Genomic DNA, 13104 nt, shown 5'->3' with positions numbered 1-13104 from the left:
CAATAATTAAAATTAAAAATAAGTATTACTTTTTATACTAAGAGTATTATTTTTTATTGTGAATATCGGTAGGGTTGACATGTCTCACAGATAAAGATTCGTGATACCGTCTCTCAAGAGACCTACTCTCACATGAATAGTTTGGTCATTTTCATGGAAGTCGAAACGAAAGACTGTTGAAATTTCACTAGAGCTTTTTACTGAGTGATTGAGCTAGGATGAGATTAATTAAATAAATCACACTAGATTCACATGTAATTTACATGATACACTCAAAATTAAATTTTTTATTCAAATATTATTATTATTGTTAATCTATTTTTAATACGAAGGAGTTGGATTGGCTCCAAATTAAAAACTTAATTCATCAAACCGATCTACCTCGTGCGTGCGTGTATGCATAACATATGAATTTTATTTTTGTTATTATTTACAAAATGCTTATTTGGGTTATATTTCTCCAAAAAAATGCAATTTTTAAAAAGATTCAACCAGATTTTTGGGCCCGACATAATTCAAACAAATTAATTGGGTGGGGCTACACTCCTTTTACTTGGATTGGACTTTGCAGTAACACTTGTACGTTAGTGGCATTGGGCTGAAAATCATGCAAAAAGCCTGGTTCACCTAGCTCGTTTGACACCTAGATCCATTTTGTAATGTTTTGATTCCATTCATTCTAAACTTTTAACATGGATAAATATTTAATTTAGATTTTTATATAATTTATAAAACTTTAACGATATTCAATATGATATTCAAACTTGACTTTTACATATTTACAAAAATATTTAGGTATTCAAAATATCAATATAGTTTTAACGACTTCTTGAAATTCTATTAAGTATAAGAATTAAAGCCGACATAAAAATATAAATTGTCAAAAAATATATTTTATTCAACCTAAATATTTGAATGGATATTTAATTGAGAATTATATCAAACTCACATATTAAATTTTATTTTTATTAGACATAATATAAATACAAACACTAAGTAATTCATTCTTTCTCATCCACGTGTTTTTTATTTGGAATTTTTAAAATCATATTTTATTATTGTTAACAATAGTTTAAAATCAAAATTATTAGTATTATTCATTTTATTTTTTTAATTTTGGTATTATATTACATTATTTATCGCTTTTATCAAATTATATCAATAAGTAAAAATTATTTATATTGATAGATAAAAATATTTTAAATAAATAAAATATATCCGTGTTCAAATTTTATTATTTTAAAAAGATGTAAAAAAATCACAATCATATATTGTAAAATCCACATTCTTTTATAAAAAAATTTTCTACAAACATCATGCAAAATAAATCAACAAGATTCTGAAACAATCTTTAGAAATATGTAGGATTCTACGAACAGCAGGTATCTTGTGAGACGATTTCACGAATCTTTATCGGTGAGACGGGTCAACTCTGCTCATATTTACAATAATAAATAATATTTTTGGCCAAAAAATTAATACTTCGATGGGTGACCCAAATAAGATATATGTCTCACTAAAATTGACTTGTGAGACCAGTACACAAAATTTTTTATTTTCTACAAAAGTCGGTAGAAATCTATCAACTCTACAAAAAAGTTTTATTTAACCCTTTAATTGGTATTAATGCAGTTAATTTATAACTATTAGTGAATCGTGAATAAAATAAATTATGAATGAAATTATTCTAATATAGTAAAGTCATATAGTTTAGTTTGATAAGATTGATGGTGTTTTATACAAATCCAAAATTACACTATATATATGACTCTATATAATTAGTGAAGGATACGTTGAATTATATGTAGTAATGATATATAAATTGCTCATTAATTTTTTTTTTGGAAGCAATAATACTAAGAGTAGGTCTCTTGTGAGACGGTCTCGCGAATCTTTATTTGTGAGACGGGTCAATCCTATCGATATTCACAATAATAACATAAAAAGTAATATTTTTTCATGGATGACGCAAATAAGAGATATGTCTCACAAAATACGACCTGTGAGAGCGTCTCACACAAGTTTTTAACTAATACGAAATACTTTTAAAAATCAAATTGTGTGTTGCACAGTAACACTTTCAATTATCTTTCATCGGTTTCTTGTTCATGTATATTTGTTGCTACTTACGATAGCCAGATCTAATGAAATCATCTCCAATAAAAATATTACAGCATAGATACAGTTTGTATGAAAATAGATAATTTTCGCGTCGAACTCCAAATTCATCTTGAACTCATTTATCGCAAACTTTGCACGTAAAAAAATATTCTCAAAGTATATTTTTAATAAAAATTAAACACAATGAAGTTTCTTAGGAACTTGGTTGTATTAGACACAGCCAAAGCACCTTCACAATTCTTGTTGTTGATCATTATCTCGATTTTATTTGGGTTATAATTCATACTACCATAAACATAGTATTTTAATCCAATGGTCTAAATCGATTTGGACACGTGGGATCTATAAAAATACTACTTGGCTGCATTAGCTTATCCATAATTCAAATTTCACGTTACATTTTGGAAACTTATTTAATTCATTTGAAATTTAGTAAACCAAACAACCCTCAAAAGTTGACCCTGGATCTATAAGTCTTTCCCATATTATAATCAGCAGGTATAACATCAGTAGCCACAATAGTCTTGCCGGAACCCCCTCCGGAAGTTAACCGCATCGAAAACGGCGGCTGCAGGCCTGATCCCACGTTCAACCTCCACACAGAACCCCAAGATCTCTGCATGGAAAGCCACGCGCCACCGTAACCCGCCTGCTTCAGCTCGACTTTGGAGAGACCGTACCCGTTTTCAAATAAAATGAGTACCGCGAAGTAATTTTGGTTGGAGCCGGCGTCGACCCGAAACGCCACAGATACGCCAAAGTTGCATGCTACTCTGCAAGATTCAGTGTATGTTAGAAATTAATTTACTTGTTCGATAGACCAAACAAATTTTTTTATATGTATTTTATTATGTTTTCTCAGATGTAACATAGACCTTAAATTAAATATATTAATAGACATTATATATTGATAGCACAGGTACAACTTACAAGCAATACATATATTGCTTGATTTGTTATATGATACTTGGACAAATTCTATTTTTTCAATAAAAAAAATGTTGAATTATTTAGTTAATAGAATATTATGTAAAATCGAGGCACTTTTTTTATGGAGAAAACATTATCATTGTAAATCAAAACTTAATTTAGTAAATAGTAATATAATTTGTGAACAAAAAATATTTTGTTATATTTTAATTCTTAAATTTTAATATATCCATGCGTCAATTAAAATTGTTCTTATAATTCAAGGGGTGGAAAAATTTGAATGAATATTTGAGTATCGAAATGTTAAAAAGATATTAATTTAGTCAAAATCATCAAAGTTATTCGGCTAAAGGAGATTTTAATTCTCAGACATGCGCGTATTTGAGGAACTGATAACCTCTTATATTGTATATCTTGAATTCCCACATTCCTAAGCTGACCAGCTTCCCCGGAATTCGACATGGTTCCAAACGAAGTGCCGCTTAAATCAAATAGAATCGACTGTGGGTCACAGCCGGGGCACTCGTCCGTTACAACCACGGTCACGGGGTTCCCGGAGCAAGCTCTATGCGTCGTACATTTCACCTGAAGAAATGAAGAAAATAATTATAATAATTTCTTTCACACGCACTGACACACAGGAGGACTTATTTTACTTTGAATGAAGTTTATGGATTGGGAGAGACCTGATAACATAACCCACATCCCGCGCCGGAGTTGAAAAGAGAAGAAGCGGCTGCCGTTATCAGGGAAGAATACGGCGGCGTCGAAACATCATTTTCGTACCCGCATGCACCCCCTAATTATAATATTCAAATATGAATAATATGAAATTAACAAAAAGATTGATCAAAGTATACACGTTAATTATAATCGGAAAAATGTATGATGAAGTAAATAATTTTAAATGAGGGGGGAAACAAACTTCTTCGAGGAATACGTTAATTTTATTAATTAGGGTTTCCTATTAAGGGTTTACCAGTACTTCCTGCGCCATATGGATCCCCGTACCAACTAGCTCGCGCGGTAGACCATCCCGACTCGGTCTGAATTCTCGACACATTTAGGAGCTTTGGATTGAAACAATAGCACAAGTTTGGTACAACAAATAAGATTGTTGCTAAGTATGCTAAAAGAGAATATCGCGAAGTTAAGGCCATGAGATATATTCAAGGATCGGAGGGAATACGTCGGATATAGCTATAAGCTTGATCATTGTTGGTGGATGTCCAAACCCTATTTATAGCGACTCCATATTCACTTTGCATTCACAAATAGTTTAATATAAAAAGTCAATTCATACAAATTATCGCTATAAATAATTAATCAGATGTCGGGCACATGTGCATTCCCGATAGGAAATAGGATTTCGAGTTCGTGTAATTAATTTGGCTGTTTGCGCGAACGTACAGTGAACATAATTTCTCTGCATAAATATGCCATTTCTGAAATTGAAATTTAACATGTTCTTGGTTTTGAGCACGAATTAAGTAATTTTGAAATGGTTTGGAACTTTAATTTTCAATAACAAAACTTACTAATTTGTCTCATTATTTAGCCTAACTTGTGCTTAGAACCCGTGCAATACTATTAAAAAAAAAGATATTGAATTTTTGCAGCATGAAAAGCTTAATAATGTTGGGGCCTTGTGTTTGTTACTTACACGGCCCATTTTAAATCGTCATTTTGGGCCCACAAAGAATTTTTCCAATACAAAAATCATTTTTTTTTCTCGGAAGGGGTACAAAATTTGAGCCATCGACGTAAAGAAATCCGCCGTTGAGTTGGCCGTTAATGTCGTTTATTGACCGTTGGTCATTTAAATAATCTCACGTGTTCGCCCCGTTACGACGGTTAGAGGTTTGAAATTGGTACAAAGTCCACGTGGACGTCGCATTCGAAGTTAAACATAGAAGCCATAATGTAAGGCGAGAATTAGGGTTTGTATTTTTCATCTTAATCACGTATTTTCCACGAGTAATATTTTAAGATAAAAAAGATTTAAAATTTCAGCAATAAAATAATTATTTAAGAATAAACAGAAATTATTTATATTTCCATAAATAAATATATATATAGAAATCTTTTCGAAGGCATATTCCTATAAGTAGAAACATTTTTGGGTAACTCTCGGCCAAGATTTGAACAATGGTTTGTTACAATGTCATCATCATCTCCAAATATATTTAATTTGGGTGTAAGATTATTACTTTTTATTTTGAATATTAGTAGAAACATCTTTGGGTAACTCTCGGCCAAGATTTGAACAATGGTTTGTTACAATGTCATCATTATTACAAGATTTGAACAATGGTTTGTTACAATGTCATCATCATCTCCAAATATATTTAATTTAAAATTTCAGCAATAAAATAATTATTTAAGAATAAACAGAAATTATTTATATTTCCATAAATAAATATATATATAGAAATCTTTTCGAAGGCATATTCCTATAAGTAGAAACATTTTTGGGTAACTCTCGGCCAAGATTTGAACAATGGTTAAATACAATGTCATCATCATCTCCAAATATATTTAATTTTATGGTAAGATTATTACTTTTTATTTTGAATATTAGTAGATTCGATCCGTCTCACAGATGAAAATTTCTAAGATCATCTCACAAAAGAATTATTCAAAAATGATACGTTGTGCCAACACCTCTATTGGTGTAATAACATAAACATATTCCAATTAGAGAAAAATGTAAGTTCGTTTTCATGTTATATGCAATTTCAGTGAAAATATATTTCATGTTTCCATGATTTATAATAAATTTTTCATATACTTTTGCACAAAATTGATCAATGTCATATAAAATTTGTTGAAGAAATCTCTGATAGCAGACAACACAAAATCTTTGAAAATGTAGATTGGGAATCGATTAATTTGTCCAGGGGATCTGCACATATCCACGGATATGATTATACTAATATAAACATATGGTTTAGAGTTTTTATATAGATAAATGTGGAGTAAAGTCGTCTAATCTCGTTAGCAAATTAAGCCTCCAATTCACATGGCTTTCATTATCAATAAGAGATCGACCGTGACTAATTTCAATTTTTTTAATTTTTTTTTAATTTTTGTTCTTAATTTTCGATCAATTTGTCATAAGGGACTTTCTTTTTGGGGGGCTATCAATTGAGGTTTCATATTAACATATATGGAATCCGTATAAATTTCATTTACGGCCGATTTATAATTATACATTCAATAATTTCACAATTACACGAGTACGTTAAAGTTGAGGTTCTAAGATTTGTTGGTCTCAAGTTCGACTCTCGCTGATTGCTGGTAGTTTTCCTAATTTATTGAGATAAATTTCTTTGTACTTTCTTTGCCCGAGATAAGCAGGTCACAGGTTTATGCTCAAGTCTTGTCAGTAGTGTAGGCAGTTCAATTATACATTTATAGTCTGGAACAAAATCATACTTTGTACTCTAAAATATATATATATATATATTTTTAAAATAAGTAAGAAACTTAATTGATGTGCGTACCAAAAGCTTTGATTTTGAGATTCTTAAAAATCCAAAATTCCTGTTATTTCTTCATTAATCCAAATATCAACAAATTATATAAAAACTCAATTACTTAGAACTTGAGATTTTTTAATTTACAAAAAATGAAAAATGATGTTAGTATAACGATATGGGCTGAGTTAATTCAACTAGCTCAAGAAAACGCCCTCATGGCAAAACCATCGGGCTAGACTGATTATAGGTCGCACTGTTCTCCAATCATGTGTAGCCCAATAATGTTAGTCCAAGAATGTGAGCCTTTGGCCCATTAATAAACCCTAAATCTGTCGTTATTTGTAGTATATCTATATCATATTATTACGTTTGAGACTCTTAGAGTATCTAATTTTTGGTGTCATGATTTGTTTTAATAACTATATATATTAATAAAGTGTTAAAACTTTAGTGTAAATCAGATGTAGTTTAATGGATAAAGTTTTTGTTTCCTAAATATCAAGTAGTATGTTCAATTTCTATTATGATTTTTTTTCTCTTTCTTTTTTATAATTTTTTTAATTCATATATCATTACAATATATAATCTCTCACTATTTCTTATAATTACATTTCAATCATCATTTAAATATAAACTAAATTAATTATAAAAAATATTGCTCATGCAAACTACACGTGCGTCGATGCACTAATATACAAGATTAACAAACGTGCGTACAAGTGAAAGTCAGATGTGTCAGTTTAACAAACTAACTTTGGTAATGATTAACAAATTGGAGTATGTATTTTGTCAAACGGTCTTATAATTTTTTATTTACGATATAAGTATTTTTTAGTAAGTGTCCAAACTAGAATATTCGTTACACAAAAATGACATATGAAACTATTTCAAATAAGTTTTTGTGATAAAATTGTTTTATTTTAAAAAAATCACCATTAAGTTTGTTGCTTCTTCAACGGCATCGCATGTATTTTAAAATTAATATCTCGTTGTTGGTATTTTATGATTTTAAGATCAACAATATGTCGACTAACAAAATACCAAAATCTTTTAGATTTTATCTTTTAAAAAATACCCAAATACCATATTTTTTTTAATATGTAACTTAACTCAGATTGTATTAGAATCGATGAATTTCAGATTATTCGATTTATTTAAATGGACAAATTGAAATCATTTCCAAAATCAAATGTATTGATCCAACACAACCTAATAGTTGAATTTTACTGGGGGAAATTGAGCAGCTCCCAATAAAAGTTTGAACCGTTATGTGTTTCAATTTTGAAATTTAATGAATGTCATTGTCAATTTTTTGAGCAATCCTTTTTTGAGACTGTCAGATCTATATCTTTGAGACGAATCGACTCGATTCATATCTTTCGTAAAAAAATAATACTTTTGGCGATAATCTAATCTTGTATATATTCTCCCTTAATTTAAATCTAATTTGGTTTATAATGTCACCATTACGTAATAAATTCATTATTAATACAATAATAAGAAAAAAAATGAAGATAAACAAGTTGTAAACACAGAGGAACCGATCCAAATACCATTCGGGCCGCAGGCCCATATCAGTGATAAGCTATCCCATCATGGGCCCACTTTTTAATAATGAAAGTTTCATAGTGTTGAATTTTTGTGGGCCTGTATAGGGAAATCCACTACTTTTATAACCAAACAAATTGGGCCCACCATTTCCCAGAAATGTGGTCGTGAAATGTTTGCACTAGCTTTCCTCAACTGCATTCAATCATCAACACTTTATTCAAGGAAAAATTATTAATACTTGAATAAATTTCTATGTGGGCCCACATTATTTTTGGAAAAGCTCATGTTTTAGAACTCACCATACTTATGGTTTGTGAATATGCATCGATTCAATCGTGTGACACCATAAGTAGATCGAATCGACGTGAAAATTACTCGAATCAAACAGATCAAGTTCGAAAAAAAAGAGTTTTCCGAGCTAATCTACCAGGAAAAACTAACTTATACAAGTTGGATAAGTCGATGAGAATCACCCCTTTGAAGTTTATTTTAAGTATAATTATATAATGATTTTATATAATTTGTGTTCCTTTCGTCGGTAGTATATATTTATATAATAATTAAAACAATACAGAAGTAATAAATGGTAAAGGAATAGTAGATATCTTTAGTGGTCCCGTGTGAATTAAAAGGGCACATGGAAGAGCCGAGTTGAGTGTGTGGGGATGATCTTCTTTAAGGAAACACCAAAAGTACGCCACAATTGTTTCCTTCCTCGGTAGATAAAGTGATTTTTTTAAAAAAATATAAGAATAGGTCTCTTGTGAGACGATCTCACGAATCTTTATCTGTGAGATCGGTCAATCCTATTGATATTCACAATAAAAAGTAATATTCTTAGCATTAAAAGTAACATTTTTTCATGGATGACCTAAATAAGAGACGCGTATCACAAATACGACCCGTGTGACGGTCTCACACAAGATTTTGCCAAATATATATAATAATAATAATAATAATAATAATAATAATAATAATAATAATTTATTGACTTCCATGTTCTAAATTAATATGTTATTAATTCAAATTTTGACGAGGTAAAATTATAATTTTCAAAAAATTTATACATATAATAATATTTATTGAAAAGCCCAACTTGATCGAGCTAGAGAGAGATCAAACACTATTTTTTTGTCTAATCTAGCTAGCAGTGGGGTACGTGTATAATTACTTGAGCTCGACTTTTTCGATCGGAATAAAACCTAAAACTATGCAAAATATGATTAATTATGTTATTAAATACATGCATAAAACAATATGCACGATTGAATTAACAAAAGCTTTGGTATTACCTATCGCAATACAAATTTCTTGAATAACGTGATTTACGGATCATTATATTAACCTCTCATCGTCATTAAAAAAAATCTTTTGGGATGATATCAAAAGTGAGGAAGAAAAAATAATACATGAATAGATATATAAAGAAGTTTCAGTAATTTTTTTATACGTTTGAATAATTTATCATTATAAGCTTTTAAAGTGATTATTTTTAGAATTTTAAAAGTAAAAAGTAGCGTTATTTACTTGCTTAAAAAATCTTTTTAAAAAATACATTATTTCTTCCAAATGTAAACTTCATATTTCTTTTTTCATTCATCCTAAATATATAGTCCAATTTCCATGTTTAGTATTATTTTGTCAAACTATCATCATCATTAAATACATGGAGTAGGTATCTTGTGAAACAGTCTCACAAATCTTTATTCTTTATCAATCTTACCAATATTTACAATAAAAAGTAAGATTCTTAATATAAAAAGTAATATTTTTTCATCGATGACCCAAATAAAAGACCTGACATGTGAGACGACATTCTCACACAAGTTTTTGCCAAATACATGAACTACTTCAAGAAATTTTCATCTCTAATTTAAAACATTTATTAAATAAGAGTAAAATGAGAAATTTCGAGCACTAGTTAAAATAACGTGGCTACGGATGAAAATATCGTCATCTCCCAATAATTTGATATCACGGTCACAAATCGGTCGAATGATGTAACAATTAACTTATTTTTAAAAACGGACAATGGAGACAAAAAAATTAGGTCCAATTATTCGTATATAACATTCTTTCGTGAGTTTTAACTATTTCCCCGTAGGCCAAATTGCATCTCACCCGAAGGGACAATAACACTTTCCACCTTCATGAAAATACAACAAAGTGAAATCCAAACTTTGAAGACTTTACATATAATTAAAAGTGAATGTACATAAATTAAAAACACGAGCTTACACGATTATTAATCAAATTCAGATTGATTTTTTTATATATGTCATTTGTCCGTGCCCAAGGCGTAGTCAGAAATTTTTAGTATGATGGGCAAAATTTATTTGGAAATATGCTACCATGCAATATTAACCCAGCTTTGCCCCAACTACCATCCGCCTCTGGTCCCGGCCATTTTGCGGACTTTTGTTTAAAAGGTTAAAAGAGCTACTTGTACTCCATTTTCTCCCCCTAAAAATTCACTAATGCGTCCCCCCAACTATGTTAAGGCAACTGCTGGTACGAAGTTGACCGGTGTCCCATGTTATATTTATGAGTCCTTTTTCCACCACTCCACTGTCGGGGAAATTCACGCTCACTGTCACGTGTGCTGCGTGTTCCACACCTTTCCCATCTCTACGAAAGTTCATTTTTTCGCAATAATTCGACGGACGAGGAGGAGGGTATGGTTGGATCAATTTTTACGTAATATGGATTTATACGTGAATAATTATGTGTTGTGTGTTGTTTATTTAAGATTAATTTTAAATTAGATTGATTAATTAAAGTTTTGGTTAGTGAGTTTTAATGTATATGATAATTTGTGGATCTGTAATATATAGAAACAAAAAGTGTAATTTATCTTTTTGCAATGAGCTAAACTAGAAATATAAGAAATTATTTATATAATGTTTGTGATTCCCAGATAGCGTGTTATCATGTTTCTTATCTCTGAACTCGTTATCATATTTAGATCTAAGGATAAATTAAATGGCTCTGCAAAAAGAATGAATGAGTAGATCTAACTGATCTGCCGTAAGGAATATGAATTATGGTACACTTTCAATGCTGTATACAGATTAATTTTTTATGATTTAACACGATGCATTCTGGATTTTATATGGTCTTTCCCTAAAAATATTTACTTTTTAATCGCAATACAACAATATGCGTTTGAATGCAAGTTAACGTAGAAACGAAATCTCATGTTGTATTTGGATCGATCACTGATTTGTTTGGATAAATCCACTTGTCATTTCAAATCTTTTTTTTTCCAAATTTTCCGCTCCAAACGCAACACAAGGTTCTTTTTTTCTTAAAAGCATACGGGATTGTGATCTTGTTCAACAAAACTTCACAAATCATTCGCAAAGGCTGAAGATGTGAATACAAGAGTGAATGCTGTCCGTTGTCGAACCTATTCCCGCGAATCATTCTACGACTATCGATGATATACTATAGTGGTTTCAGGCATGCTTTGCATATTCGTAGATTAATATGTCTTGATGATTTGACAAAAGTTGTTTCGGTGTCATATATAAAAATATAATTTAGCTATGTTGTCTATAAATCGTGCCTATGAATAATGTGATAATTATTTATTGGATGCGATAAAGCAAATCAAAATTTTACATCTAATATGTGAGAGTTATCTTATTGATGAGTACGATGAGTAAACATCATTCAAGTTCGGCCTCAACATTATAGAAACAAACCGCGACGCCGTCGCAAGAACATCCAGCCAAAAAATCAATGAATGATCACAAAAAAATCATGAAGATAATTAATAATTTTTGCATAATTGAGGTACAAGGGAAGATTGATCAGTACTCTAGGTAACAGGAGTGTACCGAGCCCAATACAATCCATTTATTAGGTTTGTTTTTCCCATTAAATAGGGTAGTAGCAAATTAAATTAACACGTATTTGAAGGAATTAAATTGACATATTAAATCAATTAATCAACCCGATCGACTATAGGTTTCATCTTGTTTGTTAGTTACCACATTAATTAATACATATTATATTATGACAAATATGATCATATACAAAATATTGAACGACTACGATCAAACCGATCGATTTGATCTAAATCGAGAGCTGAAAAAATCAATAATTTTTCTATAATATAAGTTTTAAAATAATTATTATTTATGTCACGATTAAGTAATTTAGTATATGCCATCAAATTTTTTGGAGCAACATGCTTTTGCCAAAATAAAGTACCTGTTTAAAAGCAAACATTAATCAAGAAGTCATTTTATTAAAAAAAAAAAAAATAGGATCGTGGTAGTGAAATTAATACTATATAATGCTGAAAAATTTTATTTTATTTACTTGGTTCACCAAAGACTTTTGCTTTGATATAATATTTTAAAACTGATTAAGTCTATTCCGCTGAACCATTTTCCCGTTTTTTCTAAACAATAAAAATACATCCGAAATCATTTAATCTATTAATCTGCCTTCAACGTTTTTTAGCCTTTCTTTTTCAATCAACAGTTAATGTTTTAAACCACACCTAGTGAACCTATAATTTTTAAATCAAAAAGTAAACACGAATCGAAATAATTTAAATTCCACTTATACCAAGGTTTAAAAATTATTTTAAAAAATCTTTAATTTTGGGCAAAATTTCTTAGAAATCTAATAGGTGAAACAATTATTATTACTATTTCAAATAGATATATAGATGGTGTGATGAATAAAACACTCCGCAAATAACTTGAAACTATTCTTATTATTAACATTATTAATAAATAAACATTAATGAAATATTTAACACAAGCACGCACGCACTTGCATTTATTCATATTTAATTAAGAAAAAAGTTAAAATTCCATTTTTTAAAAAATGGAAATATAATATAATAACAGTACATGTCTTTATTAAAATTATGAACTCCGGATTCCACCACCACTTTCTTACAATAAAACAATCAATTTTCTGGCCTACCGGTATCTATCTATATCTAACCATTCCACACACACAACACAAAACAATAATATACACAGTTGAATTTATGCGT

General features: G+C 29.7%; 1 protein-coding gene across 1 annotated transcript; it reads right to left on the bottom strand.

The window, feature by feature from the left end:
- Window positions 1-2464: 2464 nt before the first annotated feature.
- Window positions 2465-4255, bottom strand: LOC142520156 (putative expansin-B2). Its single transcript, XM_075623156.1, has 4 exons — window positions 4031-4255; window positions 3738-3850; window positions 3449-3636; window positions 2465-2894 (listed from the first exon to the last, which is right to left on the bottom strand). Exons 1-4 carry the CDS (start codon window positions 4209-4211, stop codon window positions 2570-2572), a joined length of 807 nt encoding a protein of 268 aa, XP_075479271.1. The 5' UTR covers window positions 4212-4255; the 3' UTR covers window positions 2465-2569.
- Between the last annotated feature and the right edge of the window lie 8849 nt (window positions 4256-13104).

This window comes from Primulina tabacum, chromosome 1 (genome assembly GCF_025594145.1).
Source record: "Primulina tabacum isolate GXHZ01 chromosome 1, ASM2559414v2, whole genome shotgun sequence".
In the NCBI taxonomy this organism is placed as follows: Eukaryota; Viridiplantae; Streptophyta; class Magnoliopsida; order Lamiales; family Gesneriaceae; genus Primulina; species Primulina tabacum.
This window is presented reverse-complemented; position numbering and strand designations above follow the sequence as displayed.

Coding starts and splice junctions, on each gene's coding strand:
- LOC142520156 (XM_075623156.1), bottom strand. CDS start 4,211: ATGGCCTTAACTTCGCGATATTCTCTTTTAGCATACTTAGCAACAATC. Junction 3,851..4,030: donor ATATGGCGCAGGAAGTACTG/GTAAACCCTTAA, acceptor TATTATAATTAG/GGGGTGCATGCGGGTACGAA. Junction 2,895..3,448: donor CAAGATATACAATATAAGAG/GTTATCAGTTCC, acceptor TGAATCTTGCAG/AGTAGCATGCAACTTTGGCG.